Genomic DNA, 23,853 nt, shown 5'->3' with positions numbered 1-23,853 from the left:
TTTCTCAGGAAAAAATTTTAACATTTCAAGAAGGAAAAGCTCCTTCAGGATTCCCAAGGACAGAGATAAAAAGGCCTTTTAGAAGAATAAGGACATATACCAGGAGATGGCTCAAAAACAGCAGCAGCAGCAGCACAGTGCCACTGTATAGTTACTAACACTCATGATTAACCAGTACATGGAGAATGATGCTACAGTGACCCAGTTCAAAAGTCAACTCAGAGCTGTTGCTCATTTTGCATTCTGTATCTACAGATTCCTTAGTTAAAACATAACCAGCAGTTGTGCTGACACCTTCTCAGAGGAAGAGGGGAGCAAAAGTCACTTAACCTTAGTTCCAATTTTTCGATCCTCAGTGGGAACAAGTATCAAGATATAAAAGCACAAACCAAGTCTGTGAGCAAAATCCTTCCAAAACTTAAACCTGTGAATGTCCCCAGAATCAAGGGGGTTAGTGAGTAGCTCCAGAGCTGTTCAGTTTAAAGAAGTTATCCAAAAATTATACATAGAATCAAAAGGAAAATAAATGAATCTTATACTCATCACTTAAAGTAACTTCTAATACTGGAAGTAGCAGGAAATTGGTTCTTTAGAACACTACAATATTTGTTCTTCCTGTCTTATGCAATAATGCAGAGAATGTAATTTGGTGCAATAATCATCTCAGTTCACTGTTCATCACTTCGGCATGTACTTAACTGTACATAGCCCTTAAACTGCTTAGTCACAAAATTCGAAAATCAGAGTAACATATTTTATTATTATCAGTATTTATCTTGCTATCAATACTGAAAAAAGAAAAAGCCTATGGCTATGGCAGTTAGGCTGCTAAATGATTTCTTTGCTCTCAAATATACAGAGAACATGAAACACTTTAGTTTAAAACAGCAATTTGAACATGATTAATACACTGTTTAGCATATTAAAGTGAAATACTAATCGGAGTTATGTCATAAGTTTAAGCTGTCCTAATGATAATGAAAGACTAGACTTTCACCCCATACCAGGACTTTTGGTATTCCTCCTATCTGAATATGAGAAAGAATGGCTCCGGTCATTTTAAATCATAATGCCATTAAATAGTATCACTGAAGAGGGTACAAGAATCTTTAGCAATGTATACTTCAATTGACTGATAATTCCTCCTTTTTTATATACAAATAAGTTTCAAAATTTTCTAGAAAGAAATGAACTTTTTTTTTTTTTTAATTCTGAGATACCAGTGTGAATTTTGTTATGCAATGAATAAAGAAGCTTCTTCTGTGACTGAGACAGTGTTTGGACATCAGAGTATTATGTATATTTCACCATTTTTGGAACTACTACATTTTGTATCAACTATAAAACTAATATGCACTGTATATTTGTCTCCTTTTTTTCTCTTTTTAATTAACTGAAACCAGTAATTTTCAGATTTCAAGACCTGGAGATGTCTTTTTGGACATATTTTCTGTATTTTATCTATTTCAGATTTCAGATTGTTTCATTTGTAGAAACTACTTGTAGTCTAGAAGAAACTAGACTTGTAGTCTACTAGAGAGACTTCTGGTAAAAGCTGTACTTACAGCAGACTTGTTTCTGTACATTCTCAATATGCTGCTATGTGAATTACCTTATTTCACAAAGCTGGTATAACATTAGAACTTAAATACTTACGACATTGTTGATGCTCGTCTGAGCCATCTTCACAGTCTTCCTCATCATCACAAACCCATGACTGTGGGATACATTCGCCATCAGTCTGACACTGAAACTGATTTCCCTCACAGGTAGGTTGTGCTAGTGTAAGCAATGAAAAAAATTGTCATTTCACAGACATCTGGGAAAGCACTTTCAAAGAAAACAATTAAATAAGGGAAAAGAAGACTTAAGGTTCAAGTATCGATTGACTGTAACTTCCACTAAACACATGAAGCATTTGACAAATGAAAGAAAATGGACAGAGCAGGGAGGGGAAAGTGGGCCAGCAGAGGATGCTCAGAGGTAAAATTTAGTTTAGTGAACTCCTGCATATGAATCTTCAGTTTTGTATCCTCCCCTGGAGACACAGGCTCCTCTAGAAGGTAGGTCACAGAAAAAGCTTAAGGCTCTGATCCGCCCTCTGGCAGAGCCTCTTTTTTTTTACTCATATATGGAGTCATGCTAGCTTCCCTAGTCTCACAGGGGTCTGTTGAATTGCTCTCACTCCACCTCAGGTGCTCTACCCCTGGCACAAAGAAGGTCTTTCAAAACAAGCTCATGACTCTTCTCTGTGAATTCACGAGGCAAAAGTGAGGGTCGGGTCAGAACAATCTGAATGTTGTTGTCCCAGCTCCACTCTACTTTTCAAATAGCCAAACAACAGGGAGCCATTAAAGAGAAAGATCAAAATAAATGTTTGAAACTGTGTTAGAGCTTACTCCATCCCTGGTTAATACTCCTGGGAAGAATCACTAGCACAACACAGTCCAGTGGACAGGACTCTGGTCTTAACCATCTTTTTTCTCAGGATCATGTTTTTGCAGTACTGCAAAGTCAACTAGAAACACTTTGTGCTCATGGGATGATATGCAAGCACAACTACCAATGTAAACAAAGCATCAAGGGAGAAAATTAAATCACTTTGTAGATTTAGAGTTGAGAAGTACAAAATTACATTAGAGGTAAAGTAATCAGAGGAATAAAATTGATCACATACTACAGACAATGCACTTCATGCATACTTTTTTTCGATTCCTGTTTTAAGAAGTAAAGAATAATCTTGTAATATAATTTTAACCTTAGGCCAGTTTTAAACAGTTTAAAACTATCTTCCTAGACACTTACATGCCCCACTACCTATAGCACATTAACATATTGTTTTTAAAAGCACAACTAACTGAAAAAACCTGAAAAGTTTAATTTTCATCTTCCTAATTCATCACATGCATGAAAATGAGAATAACTCAACTTTATGCTTATAACTATGACAAATGTAGTAAGTGTCGGGGTTTTTTTTTTATCTTCCACAAAGTCAGTGTGAATTTTACCCACTCCTTGTTCAAAGCTCAACCACTTCTTTCCAGTTGCAGTTCAGAACTAAGCTGAAATAGCAAGCTATAGGACAACACCATTTTGTTTTGCCAGTTTAAGGCATTCTTCATCCAGAACTGCACTGGTTTTTGGAGCTCACTAAAGTGCTAAGCAAAAAATCAGACTGCCAAGCTGTGTGAATGACCTCCTATTATTATATGGGTCAACCAGCAAAGAAACAATCCAATGTGAAAAGAACCAACATAATTTAGTCTTTCTCACTCCCCATCAGCTGAGGGGCAAAAAACGGCCTAACCTATAAGTGGGCTGATAACTGCACCAGCCCACAAGACCTCAAAGAACATCAGAACCGAGAAGGTAAAATGCGGGTGAGTTCCTGAAAACAGACTGTGGAGGGAATTTCTTTATTTTCACAACTTTTTAACATTCAGCTTGATAGAATCTTTGTGCATGGATATTACAGCCCATCTGAATGCAATTGTGCCTGAGTTGCTGGCACTGAGGATAACATGACCAGCACTAGACAACGAACCAAGACACTACTTAAGGTGCAGGAGGAACAGCTTGTTGTCTAGGGCCTGAAAGATCCAAAGATTTGGAGCTCAGGTGATGCTGGTGGTAGCTGTATGTACATCCAATATTCAGGATTACTGCAATAATAGAATACAATACATTTCTACGTCTACTTCTAACATTAGTCATCAAATGAAATGGCATTATTGGACACTCAGATTTTTAAGAGAAGGCTAAGTCATGTTAGAAGTTGAGCACTACTTGATTTTATGACTATCAAAGTCAATGGACTCAAGAAATATGACTCTTAAGCAGATTCTGCAGTCATCTCAAGACAACTAGGAGTTTTCTCCCCCTCCAATATTCATTCTTGTACCACAGGTACAGTTGAGCACATTGAGATCTCCGTATTTCTTATATTACAAAAAAGTTGCTCTATAGTTGTTTCACTCACGACAACCAGCTTCATCTGTATCATCTGAGCAGTCTCTAGCCCCATCACACCTCCAATCTGCAGGAATACAGCGACCATTTCCACAGCGAAACTGCCCCCGCTCACATCCTGTGGTAAAGCAGAGTAACAAGCAGGTTAGCAGTATCAGCACATAAAAACAGACAGTGGAGTGCATTCCTGTCAAACAACTGTAATCTATCCATCACCTTACGGCATGGAAAGGAGAGAAAATAATATTACGATAATACAAAAATATAAATAAGTATATATATATAAAAGATCTCTACACACCCGGTCAACCAAAAAAAGAAAAGAACCAGCTCTAAATCTTACAGGACATTTCCCAACTAAATTCCTAGAAAATTCCCATAATTTTAATATTTGTATATTATACAAACAAATTAAAAAAAAAAAGGGAAAAATAATCCAAACAAGTCTCAGAGGAGCACCTACACTACAGAAACCTATTTAGCAGGAATGTATCAATTTTAAATTCACAAGCAGCATAGACTTAAATAAAGGTAGAGCATCATTTTCCACATTATTTCTAAGGGCGAAGCATGCTAAACATTAGTCCTCCCCAGAGTCTCTGAGGATTTAAAAAAATTATAATAATAATCCCCTTAGCTGATGTGGAAATCTTGTTTCAGCAGTGACTACTTGAAAGTACAGAAAGACCTCAGTTTTGTTTGGTTTTTTAATAATGTCCTAATATTTAAAATCTTTCCTCTGAAGTACAGGAAAGCATGTCTTCAGTCAACATTTGAATAGCAAATAATTTTAAAAGAAATTAAGCTTTCAGACATTTATGGCTGATGAAAAGCTATCCTGCTGTCATTCCCTCCTGCTTGACCTACTAAGGATTAAGACCTGATAAAGAAGCATTCATTCCCAGGTGTAAATGCAGCTGGATCAGGCCTTTATTAGAGTCATCTAATGAAATCTCCAGTCCCATAGGAAAGAGAAAATGCACTGTTTATGGCCTTTCGTTGTGACTACAGCCTCATAAAAAGGGAGTGAACAGTTTTATAGGTCCCCAAAACAATGAGCTATAACATAATCAGGTTCAACAGAGCTCTGTTTCATGTTAATCTGTTGTCAGCACCTCAGAGAAGGGAACACTGAAAAAACCTGAGGTAGTAGCAAAGCCCAACTCTGAAGAAAAAAAATCCTGTTTCCTGATTTAATTAATAGCCATATGATAAAACTACATCTTTCAATTATTCTGAGTGATTTGTCCAGAGATGATAACCTCAGTATACATAAAGCACAACCACCTACTTTTTGAATTCATGATGACATAAATAACACGCTACCCTAACTTTCATGTAAAACCAGGCGTATCAACACTGTCACATAAACACAGTTAAGTGATGTATTCCTAAGGGATATAGGCAAGCTACTTTATGCAAGGAATGTTCAAATCTGATTGTCTGGTAGTGACATCCTGATTTATAATGTATCCTGCAAATGGTCAAAAATTTCACTTGGATAAATGGTGGTACGGAGTGGTACAGGAGTATGTTCACCCAAATACCTTCTATAGACTAATGCATGATGGTGGTTGGTGGTGCAGGTCTGGGGTTGGTGGTGCAGGTCTCTTATCAACTACCTTTAAAACACAACAACCTCCCTTGCAAAAATGCCCTGAAGGAATGTACAAGTTCACTCTGGAATCCCAGGCCCTCTCACTTAATTTTGCCCTACAAAGCAACATTTCCATACGAGATTAGCAGTTAAAGCTCTAATAAACACAACACATAAACCACCATTTATCAATTGGAATTACTATGCAAAGCAAATACTAAATCTGCTTGTATATTTAGTATATTATTGCTATTCAAAACCACTGGAATATTCATAGTCACTTACTTAAAAAGAAGTTACAATACAGAATTAAATCTGCATCCACATGATTAGAATTTCTAACGAAACAGATGCTTATAAACAAGCAATATGAGCAATTTGTATATTATTTCTAAATAATAACTAGCCAAAAAAATTTCAAGCACTATGTACAACACTGCTAATTTATTTTGCCTATCTTGCATTAAGTTACTATATTTAAACATACCCTTATAGTGATAAAAATGAGGAGATAACACTGATAAACTTTTTAGAAAGCATTATAAACATAGCAGCCTTTGTACAGTATGAGAAATGGTAACTGAACATTAACAGAAAACCTGCAAATGACACAGTTCTACACTCTGTAATACTCTGCAGAATTATAGTTTAAGTTGCTCACACCTACATATAGTAAGCGCTGTATCAATGTCCATTTACACAATTCTTTAGCAGACCTGTTATAACTCATTTAATTATGGCATTAGGCTTTTCAAATGTTATCTTCCATGCTTACTTATAACTGAAGGCAAAGAGCTCTGAAACACCTATAAAAAATATGAAAGATTGATAGTTCACTTATCACTGTTTTATATTATCTTTAGAACAAAGAAAATTACATAGCAGATAATGATGTTATTCATTAAAAAGACAATCCTTGAAACTATGTAATATGGAAGAATTAAAAGTGATCTGCAGTATCAAGGGCACTTCTCACCAAGGTTCTAAAAAGCTTGCGTTTCAACTGTGAACAGAAACAACTTAACTTTGATAAAGGAGAAAGTAATCAGGGGAAAAATGCGTGATTACAAAATTACTGCTATGAATACCCAGGAGAAATATTCAGAATGAAAGAAAAAAAACCATGTCAGCAATAACCAGGTTTGTTACTATAGACAACTACAGAGGCCATTTTCTCAAAACTTAACCACGCATATTCTGCTAAAAACAAGTACTGGAAATTTATGAGATTTGAAGAACTGTAATTTAGTTATTATTAATTTAGTTATAAATTTTAAACAGTATTAATTTAAGTAAAAGTGTTGCAGACATTACTCACACTGACTAGTAATGATCCACAGAAGAAGCATATGGAGTCCAAAAGGACTACTTCCATTGGTATATGCTATGCAATGTGAGCCTGCAGCACCTGGGTTTCAGCAAAAGCGGGGACTGTCAGAAGACGAGGGGTATCCGCTTGTTTATTGCCATTATTTGAAGCCTCAATTCACTGAAGGATTAGTCATTAGTAATTTTATGGAAGGTTTTGCTTTCAATAAGAGATTTTTTTTAAAATGGCAAGGCAGCTCAGGAATCAGTCAGACATTGCCAAAAATTAATACTAATGAGCTAATTTCCATAGAAATTCTGATTTGCTCTGACAGATGCTGATAAAACCAGACACGTCTTTCAGGCAAACAGAATCCTGTTAGCAGGATTCCTGGAGGAAATAACCACTGACTTTAAAAACAAGCAGTAAAACAATTAGTCTTCACTGTGATGCTTAAAATTTGCCAATAGAAAAGAATCTAGGTGACTTTTGAAAGTTTAAAATTCAAAAATGATTGAATTTTTGGTGTTGCTCTACTTTTACTGTAATTCAGTTTTAGTCTTCTGACTGCGATTAAAGCACTACTAAAGTACAGACTAAAAAATGCATGGCAGACCTTATGAATCACACCAGAACATATATAAAGAAGAACCTCTGGGCATTAACAAAAATAATTTTAAAAGATAAGATCTGTTTCAACTGCTCAATATTCAGGAAAACACCAAGGAAAAAACAAATATATGATATCATCTTTTATATAAACGAGTCTAGTACTGAAAAATGCAAACCAAAGAGCAGAAGCATCATTGGAAAAATATAGCCCAAAGCACTATTTTTTAAATTCTGGCTATACTTACTATCTTTAGACTTTATGCTAACTTTGTCACTAGACTTTCTGTCGTTCTCTGTGTCTGTGATTCTCTTATAAGAGACTCCTGAGTGGATGTTTAAGATTCACAATTTGCTCAGGTAAAACCAAGAAGGCTAATATTACTGGCTCTGGGTAAGCTACTTGCACAAAGATTATGCCAGGTAGTCATTTTCCACTGGAATAAAGTAACATAATAGTGTTTTGTCAGAGGAAAGATTGAACAAAACACTAACCGAACGAAATACCTTTTTTTGCTTTTAATTTATCAAAAATAAATGTATCTCTTACCAATGGAAATAATGCAATACAAGCACTATTCAATACGATTACCTTATGTTCTGCAAGACAAGTTTTGCCCAACAAGCGTTGCCTGCATAGGAATGAAGTATCCTAAGCTAAATCACTGCCAAAGACAAACCCCACTGCCACTAGATGATAGTAGTCAACCTTCACACCACTAATGAATGTTACTCAATGTCAGATTAAGTCATATGGAACTCCAGCAGAAGAGAGAGAGGTTAATAGCTTCAGGCATTTCACAGCACAATGGTTTAACCCATAGGGCTACAGTCTTCAATAGGAAGGCAGTCCATTACACCCTCTCAACCTCCTCTGTGCTTCATTTGCCCGGGTATGTTTGTGTAGAAATATTTAGATTGAGAATTAAAGCTTAAATTCAATGTTATGTTCGGCTTATAATGGAAACCAATACTGCCGTACTCTCTGCCACTCTTTGCATTACTTTAGACTCCTTTCAGTTCCTCTCTGAACAGTTCTAGTCTTTTCTAATTCTTTTCATACATTTTCTACCTGCCCATTCAACCTTGAAGTCCCTCCTACTTTTAACTTTGACTACAAATCTTTTGAATTACATTTGTCATCCACAGATTAAGGGCACCATGACTGTCTATTCTGACTATACAGAATAGGCCAAAAACCCTCATTCGTTCTTTCTTCCTTGTGCTCACAATACCTTTGAGAACTGCTAACACCTCTTTAACAGTTAAGCTTGAATGAAAGATTTAAAGTAATGAAGAATGTATTAAGCCCAGGGTAAATTTGAGAGGGTACCACTCTCAAACTGTCCACTCAAAAATGAAACTTACACTGCTACAATTATTTTAGACTTCAGGAATCATCTCTCTCAACTAATTTTTTGCATTTAAAAGAGTAACGTTCTTCAAGGCAGTATTTTTTCAACTGAACAGTTCCACCTTTAATACATCTGCAGTTTTTCAAAAATAAGTGCAAATGAACTGTACATTACAAGCCTCTTCCAAATAAATTTTACAAAAAGAAAAACAAGTGACAAGCTCTCTTTTCTCCCTTTCTGCCTTCCGACAAAGGGTACTCTTTGTTCCCATTCGGCCCCCAAACAGAACAGCCCACTCCAGTGGCCTTGCAGGTGAAAGAACCCTGGAGAATCACCTTCCATACACTTTGATGTCAGATTTTTGCCTAGCTTAATTACATGTCAAACAGCCTGAGGTTTTGGAATGCTCAGGGAGGGGAAGCTGAACCTCTGGAAATTCCATCTCTGTTCCCCCACACTAATGAAGAAAGAAATAAAATCCATAGTTCAGGAAAAACCTTTGCTTATTATTGTAAAATGGCCTGTGATACTGAAAAGCAGTATTCTGCTAGCAATTATAATAGGCGAATGAACAAAGATTATTTAAAATATAAAGAAAAATAGTCTGATAAAATTATGCCAAATTTCATATACCTTGAGACAATATTTAACTTTCAGTCTTTCTACACTCTGCAAACTCCATTATATTTAATACAAACTATTCAGATTCAAAAAACACAGTCCACACCAGCATTTATAGGTATTACATAGAAAGCAGTACAAGAATTATCTTCAGTCTTCAAGACCTTGCAACACAGAACTCTTTTGTACCTACATGTCTCTAAACTGGATTATATTAGAGAAATAATTTTAACTGACAATATCAGCAAAAAGACAGTACAAATGTGAGTCTGCACCCACTTCACATGACTGCAAGATATCTGTATACAGATTGATAGGTGGACAGGGGACTAGTCAAGGGACAATCTGAAGCAGAAGAGCTGCAGTGCCAGAGAGACAGAGTTACAACGTTAATAAGGAAGTATAGGATTTCTATCACTGAATTATCATCCAATTACATATTATAATGAGATTATTATTAGTAAAATAGCATCTATAGACTCAGTAGTTGATCAAGGACTCTTTGTGCCTTGCACTGTACAAACACTTAACAAAAAGAAGGGTCATACCCTAGATAGTTCGCAGCATAAACATGATAGGCACTTGAACTCACCTGGGTGCCCCAATGTCAACAAGCAAAGGCCAAATGGTGCCTTCACCGACATATATTCATATTCTACTGTTTCTCCAGTAGCACTCCAGGAAGTCACAGTACATGAGAGGCACACTCAGTTTTGCTGGTACATTTATTAGACAGCACAAGAAACAAGGCACATACACCTTGATCATTCCTATGGAGGGGCCTCCAACCTTCTACCAATTGGTGTTGGAAGGATTCCTAGCCAGAGGCTCCATCTCTGACTCTGGTGTGTTTAACAGTGATCAGTGCACTACTCTTCACAAAAGTTGTCTACTCTGTTTTTGAGTCCATTTATTCTTCTGAATGCCAACAACATCACGTGACGCATGTGCAGAAGTACTTCATTTATTTAACTTGATTGTTTTATTATGCACTCCCTAGCCCCCAAGCAAAGATGCAGACACTTTAGAAAACTTTCTGGTACACAAATCATACAGATTATTTCAGATTATTGGGGGGAGGCTGGGGGGGGGGACGGGGACGATAAAGGACCAAACCTGAAGCAACAGATCTGGTTCTCCACTGACACTAACTGGACTACAAGATTTGCCTCTCAAGTCCCAGTTGCACAGCTTCCTCAAGAATTAGCAGAAGCCCACTGATGACAATAATAAAATAGCTTTTGCTCCACCAAACAGCAGAAAATCCCTTCTATCCCTTCTCAATCTGAAAATCCACTCACATGCAGAACTTTATATTATTGGATTATAAATAGAACTGGTATCAGGAAGGTGAGAGGAATGAAAACAGAAGAGAAACTTAAGTTTAATCTTTGCTCATTTGTTTCTTTTTGTAAGCCTACCTGAATATGCAGAGTCTATTTCCATCTCAGATGAATGAGCTAGATAGTCCATACTCACAGGAGAGGAAATTTTGAGTAAACCACCTCCTGAGTTTGGCAGAATGATTGGTATCAGAAGCTGTAATAAATGGATCTTGCCTGTCAGAGTAGAACCAAATACCTACATTTTAAATTTTTACTCACTGATTTTTAATAAAAAGCACCTTAAAATTCAAGAACAAAAGTGAAAATTTTGTCTTTCAGTATGGACTTAGAAATACCATGTTTCACTGCAGCAACAGCAGATTTTTATGGTTTCCCTTTCAAAACCACTTGCCAAGTAGTTAAAAAAAAAAAAAAAAGAGGAAGTCTGGAGAAAGCAAAATCTACATTATATTCTGTGCTTTGTGTCTGCATGCTCTTGCACGTACAGACACCTGTCAACTAAAACCATTGTTAAAATTAAAACTAAAGCATCAAATCTCATTTTAATAATGCTCACATGCAAAATCTTTTAAAAAAATACTTAAAATTTAGTGTATTCTATGTTAAACTATTTGTTTTCAGTTAATACAGTTACAAAAGGACTATAGATTCATTTCTGCTAATGCCTCAACATAAATCCTAGAATTAAAGAAATTCAGGATTTTAATCTACTGAAACTAAGCAGGAAAGCTTTCCTGCAAAGAAAAAAGGGTTCAAGCCTCCTGCAGACATCAAGTTCAAAGGAATGACACTGTAAATTCCTCCTAGCAACGTTAAAGATATTCATAATCCTCATCCTCTCTACCTTACTTTAGCTTTATTAATTGAAAAAGCAACGAATGCAAACAGCCTGATAAAAATAGAAACTGTTTATAAATTCATTTTTAACAAATCTATTCTTTTTTTTTCCCCAAGTCTAAGCCTGAACTAATAATAAAGAGAACAAGCTCCTAATTTTCTGATAAACCACATATGGACCTCTTAGAAAAAACTCTCAGTTTTAATTTTTATTTTTTCTTAAAGCTCTGGTATTCAGAACAAAATAACTGTGGTTTCTACATTATAACTGTAAAACCAGACATTCTGGAAAAAGTAAAAAAAAAAAGAAACAACCAATATTTTAAAATTATTCACACTGATCCTAAATGTAAAAAAAAATAAACTCCTTAAATTTAAAATCATGACAGTTTATCATACACGCTCACAAACAGCACATATCCATACTATGTATCTTTACTATCATACAGTACTATAAGCAAATTAATCAAAATTAAGTTCCTTTATAATCTTGCTTCAACTTACACAGTATTTAAAAAGCAACAAATAAACTCTTACTATTCTCTTAGTCCTATAACAAGGCAGGAATAAGAAATAATCCTTTTAAGCAAGGGCTAATTCTAATAGACAGGAGGTGATACTCCTTTCTACTGATAAAGTAAATATTCCTTATATTGAACAGACCAGGTTCCTTCTTCCATTTAAGTCACTCTCAAATTTCTCGTACTTCAGTGATAACTGAGAATCAGCCATTAATTTTTGTTGGACACTTTCTTTAACCCCAACTGTATATAAAGTATTTTCCAAGGTGAGACTAATAAAAACTATTTGTACTCCTTTCTTAGAGAATTTAGTAAAGTTATTATCTGTATGGCCAAATTCAAGAGAACCAGTATCTGCTGTACTGAAAGATTAGCCTTCACAATATAAAAATGTATTTCAGACACATTACATGTAAAGAACATATTCTGCACTAAAACCTCAACCAGTTGTCTTGACATTAGGTGTCTTAATCCACATAAATCAATTGTGATTGTGTTAGCTGGGTAAGCAAAGCAAGCACTGTGGATCTCTAGGGAAGCATACACGTCTGAGCTCTCCTAAATCCCAGAAGCTTCTTTTTCATGAATGGCACATTAAATATGCAAAAATCTGTTGTAATTGATCAAATGACATAAAAAGGAAGAAGATCAAGCAAACACAGTAGAAATAAAGATGCCCTCAGTTACTCACAGAAGGAAGCATCCCAAGCATTTTCATAAGAATGAACCTTGCTAATGGCCCCAAGGCTGCTGTAGAATAACAATTGGGTAACAGGGTAAGGGGGGGAACATGACCAAAGGAGGAAAATCTTCAAGACTAGGAAGTATTTACAACTATACAGTGTGTGGAAAATGAAAAAAAAAAAGTGCTTAAACAACTTAGATAGAACATGTACAGTACATACCACTGAGAAAGTCCAATAGATGCAGCAGCAGATGATAAAACAACCTTCTCAGGAAGCTATTCTCATTTTGAGAGCTGTACTGTTTTTTAAATAAATTTTCCAACCAATGTGTTGTTTGTTCTCAAAATTAGACCCCATGCTGAGATAGTGAGCTGCATTCAATTCAGTCATGCTCTCCTGAAAGCTGATGAGTCATTGTAGCACTAGGAATCAGCCTCAGTAAGAGCCTTCCAATCCAGTTTGTGACAGTGAAATTGTGTAATTTTTTATATTTCTTGTATGTATTATTGCTAGATTGAAAATTGCTATGCAACATATAACATTTTGCCAAATCATAAACCTTACTGGAATATTACATCACAAGTTATTAAATGAAAAATGAAACTTGTCATGCAAAAAATAAATCACTTTCCCTTACAGATAATAAACTCGGTAAGCACAAAAAGTGAAAACTACTTCTCTCTTCCCACCACAGAACCCATATCTATAACAAAATTCTTCACTGCTTGAGTAGTGCCATCATAACTAGTGGGACTCTAGATAAAAAAGACAATTTAAGCTGTGTCCCAAAGCTTCACAGGGTACTAGTCATCATTTTGCGCTTCAGAAATAGTAACTGTTACTTGTTGCAAACTAAACATGTGAGAACATTTTCAGAAAAGCAGAAAAAACGAAGTGTCAGTACAGAATAGATCATACGCTACAAGCACCTAGTGTGCCTAGACAGACATGCTAATGCTACTTACTACTGCCCATGACATTAGGAACTACATACGTTTCTTCGGATGCATTGACACTCATCACATTTCTTCCTTATTCAGTAGTGACTCAATTTCAGCTAGCAGCTAATAGCTACGGCTGCTCACTCCTTATCAACCTTCTTGAAAAGGAAATTCCATGTGCTAAGGCAGGCCTGAGTAAAGGAAGGATCAGCTGAACTGAAACAATAATGTTGTCCAATGTGCTCATACAAAATGCAACTTTATCTTAATAGACCTGAAAATGAACAATAAGAATTAAATCATCCTTTGGCTATTTCATTTTTAAATGTGGTATATTTTCCAGTTTAAAAAATAATTTTAAAAAATCCTTTCACCCAAATAGTAGTACTAATGAGTTTGTCAAATTAAAAAGACAAAGTCCTTGAATTCATCAGAACAGGATAAATACAAGAAATATCATCTCCCACTGAAACATCATCCTTCCTGTCAGCCCCAATGGAAGCATTTTACTTAGATCTCCCCTAACCAGCCAAACTCTACAACTGTCAGATTTACTCACCCATTTGGATTTTTTAAGGATGCTTGATTCTGCTGCTACTTCCCTTCGTTGGTGGCTGCTAGGCATAATATTTTAAGTAATTCTTTAAATTACATCAGCTAGCTAGTCTAAGCAGCATTCCAGGCACAGAGGTGAAAAGAGCAGGGAAGAAGGGTCTCCTGCTCTAGCTTGTGTAGCTGGATAAGCCCTACACTTGCTGCATCCTTGGAAACACAAGAGCATACAAGTACTGCATACTACGTACCTACATCCAGAAGCAAGTGCACAAAACCACAGGAAAGGCACACATTGTCTCCCAAGTTTTACAGTGGTAGCACACAACATATAAATAACATTGCGCACAGAACTGCAGGCATTTGCCTACAGACTTGCAACCTTTAGCTCATAATCCCTTCCTCATAGCAATAGTTTCCATCAGTCTTTCAAAATGCCTGCTAGGAAGAAGATTGCAACCACACCTGATATATCGCTGGCCACAGAGTCATTATCTCCATACACAATGTTTAATGACCAAGATTTTCCCTTAACGGGGTGATAATTTGGGTCTCTCTCTCTCTCTACTACCTTATGAAATTTCTTGGGATTTAAGTCTCTGAGAATTCTTGACCCCTGTTAGGAAAAGTTAAATAGGCCAACAAGTTAAAAAGTATTGCACATCTTAAAAAAAAAAAAAAAAGGGGGGCACTCGATTGCTAAAGCATTTTTTCTTTAAGAAACCAAACAAAAACCAGGGAGGAATGGTTTCTGTTACCTAATAGGTGATAAAGCTTTAGTATGGATAAAGTATTTCGTCAAGGTTGAATCTTTTACCTCGCTCTTAATTAATTTAAATTTTGCTACTCATTATTTTATTGAATTTAACGATTTGTCTTTTAGCTTCTTTTTTCCTCAAACAAATGCAAGGGATACCCAAGTTTCTAACGGATTTAAAGTTCAGCTTTAAAGCTTTATTATTTTTTGTATTTGCACTGTAAGATAAGCTTTTTATAACGCATTCTGTGGTAGGCTTAATAAAGTTTAAAACTGCAAAACTAATAAAAGCTAGTAATAACAGCATTTTTGCATTTCCACTGTTAAATCGTCTTTTTTTTTCAATTGCCTACAGTTAGAACACAAATTCCATGACAGGATATCACTTCTGCAAGTGCCAAAGGAGCCCGATTGTCGTCGTTGCCCTCTTTACTCAGGCAGAGCTCCTGGTGAAACAGATGGCTGGCCTGCCTAAGCAAAAAGACAGGCCACAACTGAGCTATGTCTGAGGCTCTATTCAGATTTCCTATTGGTTCAGCCAACAGAAATTTGTCAAGGCTCAGATTAACAATTGAAGTAGATGCAGTTTAATTACTCCGCTATATACCTTTCATGTACTGCAGAGGTAACAAAAGGAATTATAGTACTTTGCTACATTTACAGAATACTAGGAACAAAAATTCATTTTCAGTGAGGCTTTAAAGTGCATTCTGTGGCTGACTTCATACAGAAAAGTAAAAACTGCAAAGCTAATAAAAACAGCTCGTATATTCATATGGAAGACACCACAAACTTTGTCAACCATCATCTCAGACACAAACTGGAGCTCATTTGTTTCACATTAAATGGTTTAAAAACCTGTTAGACCTCGCAGTAGTAAAAGTTATTTTTATTAACACAGCTAGAAGGCCAACAAAAACTGCAGCAGCATTCCATGTGCTTGGTTATCGTCCAACTCATTTATTGCATTGCAGGTTGAGAACAGCCCTAAAATCCTGCTCAAAAGTGAACACGTGAGCAGTCCCATTCAAGTCAGGCCATCTGTTTACACTAGACAACTTTACAAAAGGGTTTCCCGCAGTGCTAACACTGGTTCACTATAGCCCTGATGGGACCACTCTTGTAACTAGCATGTTAGCCAAGCATTTCCTATATGTTCTTAGCAGTAGCATTAAGCAGTGGTTGCAGGGCCAGCTGAGTCAACCCACTGACTTACCATCGGAAAAAGGGATCTCTCCTTCTCTCCCTCTTTCCAGCTCCTCTCCCTCTCCCACTTGATGCCAAGGTTCACTTTCTTTTCCAAACTCCAGTAACTACCATGCTTCTGCATGCTGCTCTAAATCACTAAGCCACCAGGAAACCACCTAATTCCCTAGGCCTGGTTTAGTTTTCCTCCAGGTTTGTAAGTGAAAGCAGCTCATAGAGAGGTCCGATGAGCAGTGGTGCTAGCACAAAGCAAGCAGCAAGAACTCAAGGCTGGCAGCAACATGGGAATGGGACATTGGAGGAGAGAGGGAAGGAGAGTGGGGCCTCCTGCTTCCAGCAGGAGTTAACTGTTCAGTTGGCTCATCACTTCTCATGAAGCTGTACCCTTAGATGACAAGGTATGACAAGGGCTTGATCAGATCTCAATGGGATCTCCCACTGGTGTTGAGTGATGTGAACTTTACATAGTAAACTTCCTTCTTCTGGGCAAATCTGGGGAGGATTATTGATATATGTATGTACTCCAGTTCTGCAGGCCCTATACTTCCTCAAACTAAACTCTCTGTGGTATATTTATCTGAGTTGATAATGTGCACAATGGTTTCTGAAGATAAAAACCATTATCTAGATTCTAAATATATCAGTGAATGTATCAGTTCCTGGGATATCTTGTGGACTGTGCTTTTTTTTTTTTGCTTTTTTTTTTTTTTTTAGAGATGCCACAGAACACAACTAAAACCCCCATCCTTCTTGCTCCACAAAAGCATGAGCCTGCAATCCCCATCAAAGGGAGTCCCTATTGGAATGGACCCCCATTCTTCGACTCGACTCAGCAGGGTGTAGTATCGTGACCTGCTTGTGCAAGAAAATAATTGGGCAGACACACTGCTGCTGTAAACAGTGCCCTTTTGCTGAAGATCTGGCTTCTTGATTGTAAAACAAAGGCAACTTATTCATGTTAAAAGCACAAAATAGAACAGGTCATAAAAGTAGAACAATTTCAGTCAACTCTTATATGTCATTTCATTAATCCAAAACAAAACTTGTAACAGTGATCCTTAGATCTCTAATCCACTTTAAGCATTGCAAAACAAAGAAAACATTAAAAGCCTTGAAACCAACAGTAAAAGCTTATGGAATCCGCTAAAGGCTATCCATTCCATTAAACATTTCTATGCTTACTCATTAAACTTCATTTTCTTAAACTGTTCTAAAAGTGTGCTGAGTTAAGGAAGCAAAAAGCAGTTAATAAAATGAACATTATCATAAGAAAGTGGACTTCAAAATGGATCTCAAACAATAATAAGCTATTAAAAGAGATGTTTACTCTCCACTGAATCCTGTTTTCTATCTCTTAGATCAGTACAACTCAGGGATAATTTCTTTGAAATTCAATGGAGTTGCACTGGGTTGACTCAGAAGAAACCTTGTTATTCCTTCATCTAGAAACAGCTCAAGGTATCTTTAAGAATAAAATATAATTATCAAATTATATAAAGAAGCACTTTAGTTTCAAATAATTTAAAAAACAGCTCCGTCCTTTATTTGCCACATTCAGTGTAAGCTATTAAAAAGAAGCTGACAAATTATCTGATTATCATCACTAATTAGCCACAGTAGAATAAAAAAATCAACTTCTCTTTAAACAGATGTCAACCTGTAGATCATTCATTAGAAGGGACCTTTAATGTTTTTCAACAATGACAACTTCTAGAAAGTGTAATTTCCTTTGAAACATCCAAAGTGCCATATGGTTCCAGCACTTTTTAAGCAGAGCTCTAAGAGGATAAACAATTATAAACTCCTGCTTAAAAAAGTGATGGTACAATGTGATTCAAAGTTACATATTTGTCTATCTGAAGAGTTTTCACAAGCTCTCAGATGTAAAAATAAGTATTGTAGGAAGACTGAATGGCATTTGATCCAATATTCATAAAGATAAAATGAACTACCTCTACAATGTGCCTGTTTACTGCTCAATTAAAAATAAGAGTATTCAGATAAAAAAAAACCTTGACAGAAGAACCTCCAGGTTCAGTGCTAAATAATGAGAAGTTAAAAAAAACACCATTGGGCTTTGATCTGGCAATAATCTAACAATGCAAGAAGGCATATGGAGGGGGAAAGGCTCCAAACAGTGTCATTGATTTCATGTCAATCCAGGAAGCCCAAAAGGAAAAGAATTAAAAGGCTTTAATGAAATTGCATTCTACCTTTCCCCCAAATGAATCTTTGCTCATTTCCTGCAAAACACATGGAAAGTAAATCTGGATTAAAGTAGGATTTCATTGCTCGAATTTCCAATCAGCTCAATATATGAAAGAAGGTTTTGGTTTGTCTTACAGGGAAATAGAAGCATTGCATACATCACAGTTATCTTAGTTGAAATCTCCTTAGATGCTCTGTCTCTATTTGTCTTGATTCCTGTAGCTTAATTATTTACTGTAATTCTAGCATTTGGCATAGAACCTAAATCTAACCAGGTGTCATCCAATTACTGCTTTCAATTTTTAACGAAAATTCTGGGGTTTGTCCCATTCTTTGCTTTAGCTGATTACTTTGCAAATTCCTGATATGCTTTGCTGAACAGCGTACAGAAAAAGAGTAAATTATTAAGAAAACTCAGGAGATGTACTAAAAGAGGGCTACTCATTAAAAAGAACCATTAAAAAAAAATGACTGTCAGTGCACAGAAATACCACTCATTAATTAAAATGTGAGAAGATTATAATGCGTTTCACTGATATGTACTTTTAAATTGTCAGCTGTCAGGAAATAAACTAGTTCAGAGCCAAGCAGATGGACACTCAGTGGAATTTTTGCTCTTGATTTTGTGCAAGTACATCTCCAAGAGAAACCAAGAAAATTATACTAGTGCAGGATTATGAACACTGCAGCCCACAGGTCATGCACAATACCTATTAAATTGTACGTCAGGACTGCATTGGTGTATTCATTTTCTTTGCCATCCTTTCTCCCTTCTCATTACTCTCAAATCCTTAGTCCCCAAGGAAAGTCTCACTCAAGGCCTTCAAACACTAGGTCTTGGCAGGGGCATAATCTTACAGACAGGCTTCTCTGTCATTTAAACATGCACAGCGCTGTACAAGGGAGTATGAATACTGACTCTGCCCTGTCGCCTACAGCAACGTCACTATACATCATCCTACAGACAGATTAAATAGATTTGAGTGAAGGCAATGTCTAAAAAACACTGAATTATTAATTTGGAGATTGAACTATTACAATGCTTGATGGAAAAGCATGTTTCTCGAGGCCATTCTGGAAAGAGCTGCTGTAGCTATTCTCTACTTGGTCTTATTGTACCTATTCATTACCGGCCTCACTTCACGCAAATGTTCATTGTGATTTCTGAGATATGATATCACACCATATAGACTCATTCTCAGAATGGCCTTCATTCTTAGACTAATAGAGACCTTATAATGGTAACAAATTTTAGTCATATTGGCCTGGGATACATTTAAGCTGATGATATATCATTGCAGACATTTAGGATGTAAATCAAATTTGACGCCCTAACTTTTGTGTTACAGCAATGTTTCTGCACAAATCACGTTTTGCCAAGATGCATACAGAACAGAGAATCAGCTTTCCTAAAAAAAAAAAAAAAAAAAAATAAAGTTTTCTGATCTTGAGATCAACAACAGAAACCTTTAAAAAATGTCAGTAAACTATGAGTTATTGAAAAAAGAAGCAAAAAATAAATACTAGAAGTCAACCTAGCTGTGATCTTCTGGCCTCTTAACTCAATATAGAATCCAAAACCTCAAAAAATTAGCATATATGTAGAGAGAAAGACCATTAATGGAGATGCTTGCATTTCCAGCTGCATTTCCCAGAATTTGAAAGTTTACATGAGTATTATGATTATCAGCAAGGAAAATATACCGCCTGGCTAAGCAATCATTGATCTCATATAATTCACAGCAATGTGAATCTGTTATCTTTGATTCCATACATGAAGCGTGCTAAAGAAATAAAAAGATCCTCAGAAGTATCCACCAGAAAGATGGGGGAGGCAAACAGCAATTTAAACATTGTAAACTACACCATACAGTGAAATCCTGGCCTTTACATAGCAATTTGGTACTTTGCAATAAATTGCAGCAAAGCCAGAATTTCAGTGTAAGTACATGCAAGTCTGAAAAAAGATGATACTGGCATTGTTTTGTAACTTGCATTAATTTAACAGAATTGGGGACAAAAATCAATACCAATGTCATTTATTAAATAATTCATATTATTTTAATACTAATACATTTATTTTCTGGAAGATTTACATCATCTCTGTTGAAAGTAGGTCATCAGGACCTAAGGGACACCAAAAAGCAATGAAGGAAATCTAAGTAATCTGAAACATACAGGTTACAGAAATATTAAATATAGTAGATTTGCGCAGAATGTTCTTAATACTTTGTGTCTAGAAAGAAGGGTTCTTTTTTATAAAGAAAAGCAGGTTTCTATGAATGATTTATATACGATTTTATATATATGAATGATTTTATAAAGAAACTAAACTAACAGTTCCTCTGGTGCTGAACCATTAAGAACAGAAAAAAAAAATCAAACATTCGCACGTACTAAATCCTCATCAAAAAAAGTACAGCAGGCCTTCCATGTTAGATAAGGTGAGCCTGATAACAGATACTACATGGAATATTGCATGAGTATGTAGATCTGGTATGCTCTGCAGTAACATTAAATAACTCATTGTTCAAATGCAAAGTTGCCCTAGTGATCTCATTTGCCCTCTGCAAAACTGCTGAGAGTACAACATCCATCCAGGGTCTCTAGTTTACAACTATGAGCGTGAAGTACTTTGAGATTCCTCAAAACAAACATTAACATTAGTCCCGTGATGCTCCTCCTTGACACTACCCTCACTTAAGTAGTTTTCTAGATTCCAGCTGCAATTTTTTTCTGGTAACAGTTTCCCCACAGGCAACAAGGCTTATAGAGTAAAGGTTGCAGAACCAGGCCCTGTACTACTGGCAATTACAAGAGGCAGTATTTTTATTCAGTTTATAAGTGGTATGTTTAATTCCAGTAAATCCAGAATTAGATAAATCAAGGAAGAATCATGATACTATCATTTGAGCAAGTGCTCAGGTGAAACTACTTCTAGAAACATCCAGCTTATACCGGGAACACTCAGGTATTGCCAACAAAAACCTTCAAAAACATCATGGAAGTACCTTTGAAAATACTGAGGATTAGGCAAGATAATATGATTTTCACCATTTTCCTTCTGAGCCTTGGAACTGCTTTCATGATTCTATTCAAGTTTTTTTTTGATGAGAGTCTGACGTGATCTCAACATTCTAGGAGCTGGAACTTAAGGATAATAATATTTCACAATAATAATCACAGTGTGGCCAAGATTGCTATCCAGAGATTTTACTAGTATTGGTTACCCGTTACTAAAACTATACTGTTTAATTTGCACAGTTATTCTACTCGGGGGGGGGGGGGGGGGAGGACGGGACGGGACGGGACGGACGACACGACACCATCAAAGTAAAAAACTTCTGTACTTCCACTGCCTACGGATGTCAGTTCAATGCTTGCCTCTGCTTATTCTGTCATGTCTAAATGACATCCTGAACAGTCAAAAGTGGCTGTAGAGCAAAGAAATAAACTTTTAGATCAGCACTGCAGCTTCCATTCCATCCAATGTAAAATAATAGCGCATAGGATTAACTCTGCCCAGTGTGACCTCCTTGGCTAGAGCTTTTGCAGGTCTCCTGCTGCACATTAGCTATCTCTTATTTCCCTGCTCCTAAGTGGGAGCTGCTAGCAGCAGTTGCTGTATAATTACTTGATTCTGTCTAAGGAGCTTAAACTAAGAGTTGAGCAAAGAAAGCAGATTAACAATTTGAACGCACACGTAATACACAGACACATACACAACCAGCAGGACTGCCGGGTCAATACATGGGGCCGAGGAAATGCACTTCAGCCACTCTTGCTCCAACAAGACAGGCTTCATTTTCACTGCAGGGCAATTAAACTGCCCGAAGAGGGGGACACAGGAAGAGATGGGTTGCAGTCACAGGCTGGGGAGAGGACTGGGGACACGGCTGCTCCATCCGTAGCAGTCAGATTAGTACCAGAGGAGCGGCACGCAGCCCGCTCTGCCCGTCACATGCTCCCAGATGTCGCCTAGCAACAGCAAAGCCCAGAGAAAAAGTTCTCTCTCTCTCAACTTCAAATCTGCGTCTGAGACCGACTGAGGGGAGCTTATTGTGCTCCAGACTAAGCATCTGTTTCTTTCTTATAGCCGTCTGTAAATGACTGCATATACCACACGTACGCAAGTCTGTCCACGCATAACCCCCCTCACAGGCACAACCTATCTACATGCAAGTGCCACAGCCTGTGCACTTCTCATCAAAAACAACTCTAGGTACAATTTTTGTGGTCACCAAACCTGCTCTTGGAATGCAGGTGAACTCTGCTCTGCGAAACCACCCACACTTCAGCAGCAAGAAGGGCACAAAGATCGCAAGGAAAAAATGCAAAAACTCTGGGGTGATTTTTTTTTTTTTTAAATAACCTTATCCACAGGCAGTAAGCAGTACTCGCTACAGGAAAAGCTGCCCACCTGCATCTCTCTAAAACTGTGAGTTTAGACTGTGGAGTTGCAAAGTCTGAGCTGTCCCTCCAAATTTAGCAACATTTGTGTGTTGCTGTCTTGTACAACTAGAAAAAAAGTTTCTACAAACCAGAAACACAATCAGAAAAAACATCCTGGGATAATTTAAAACCAAGATGAAGTGCAGCTAAAGAGCCGGTGGTGTTTGTAGTGTTTTTTAAGGCGCTACTTCCTTTTCCACAACAGAAAACGACTCCATCAAATGACTCCTGGAAAGAGCCAACTGTCTCCCCTAGCTATTAGAAAGAACTCCTTGAATCGGCTCCGGTTAACCCTCTACTTTCAGGCACTTTGGTCTTTTTCTCACAGAAGTCCCCAGGACAGGGATGTGCTCCTTGCGGTGCAAGTCCCATTCCGGAGAGGCTGGAGCATAGCGCTTACCTTGGCAACTGCCCTGCATTATGCATGCAGTGAATAATATCAGCAGTTTGCAAGCAGTTGCTGCTCTTCCATCCATCCGATGGTGAGGTCCCATCTGGGCTGGGATGCTCCAGCTCCCTCAGAAGCTGGCTCCTCGACTCCGGGGTGCTGATCTGCACAGCAGCAGCACAAGGAGCCTGGTGTCTTTTTCTTATCCCGCTAGTTGCAGAAGAAAGGCGTGTTCGCCTGTTGAGACATCGCGTTTTCTATAAACTCCCACCCTCCAGACATTGCATAAAGCTCTTTATACCCGGCGGCCCCGGAACTAGCATGAGGGAATCAGGCACTGCTCCAGGCCCTGCAGCCACAGGCTGCCTCTGCCCCTCCTTCCACACTTTGCAGGATAGGCAAGATGCTTCCAAGTCCCTGCACTTTGCAGACTTTATATCAGAGTCCATTGGTGCTACACTGCATATTTTGAGTAGAGCAGAGGAATTTCAGATTGCAA

At 37.2% G+C, this 23,853-nt stretch overlaps 1 protein-coding gene across 1 annotated transcript in view; it reads right to left on the bottom strand.

Moving 5' to 3' along the window:
• The window catches only part of LRP2 (LDL receptor related protein 2), a 134,270-nt gene extending 110,810 nt beyond the window's left edge, over nucleotides 1-23,460 (bottom strand). The window contains exons 1-3 of the mRNA XM_050900014.1: nucleotides 23,367-23,460; nucleotides 3,980-4,087; nucleotides 1,657-1,779 (exon numbers count right to left, since the gene is read on the bottom strand). Of these exons, the coding sequence (XP_050755971.1) occupies nucleotides 1,657-1,779; nucleotides 3,980-4,087; nucleotides 23,367-23,460 (325 nt within the window). The remainder of the gene's footprint in view (nucleotides 1-1,656; nucleotides 1,780-3,979; nucleotides 4,088-23,366) is intronic.
• Nucleotides 23,461-23,853: the final 393 nt, after the last annotated feature.

Source organism: Gymnogyps californianus, chromosome 7 (genome assembly GCF_018139145.2).
Source record: "Gymnogyps californianus isolate 813 chromosome 7, ASM1813914v2, whole genome shotgun sequence".
Taxonomy (NCBI): Eukaryota; Metazoa; Chordata; class Aves; order Accipitriformes; family Cathartidae; genus Gymnogyps; species Gymnogyps californianus.
This window is presented reverse-complemented; position numbering and strand designations above follow the sequence as displayed.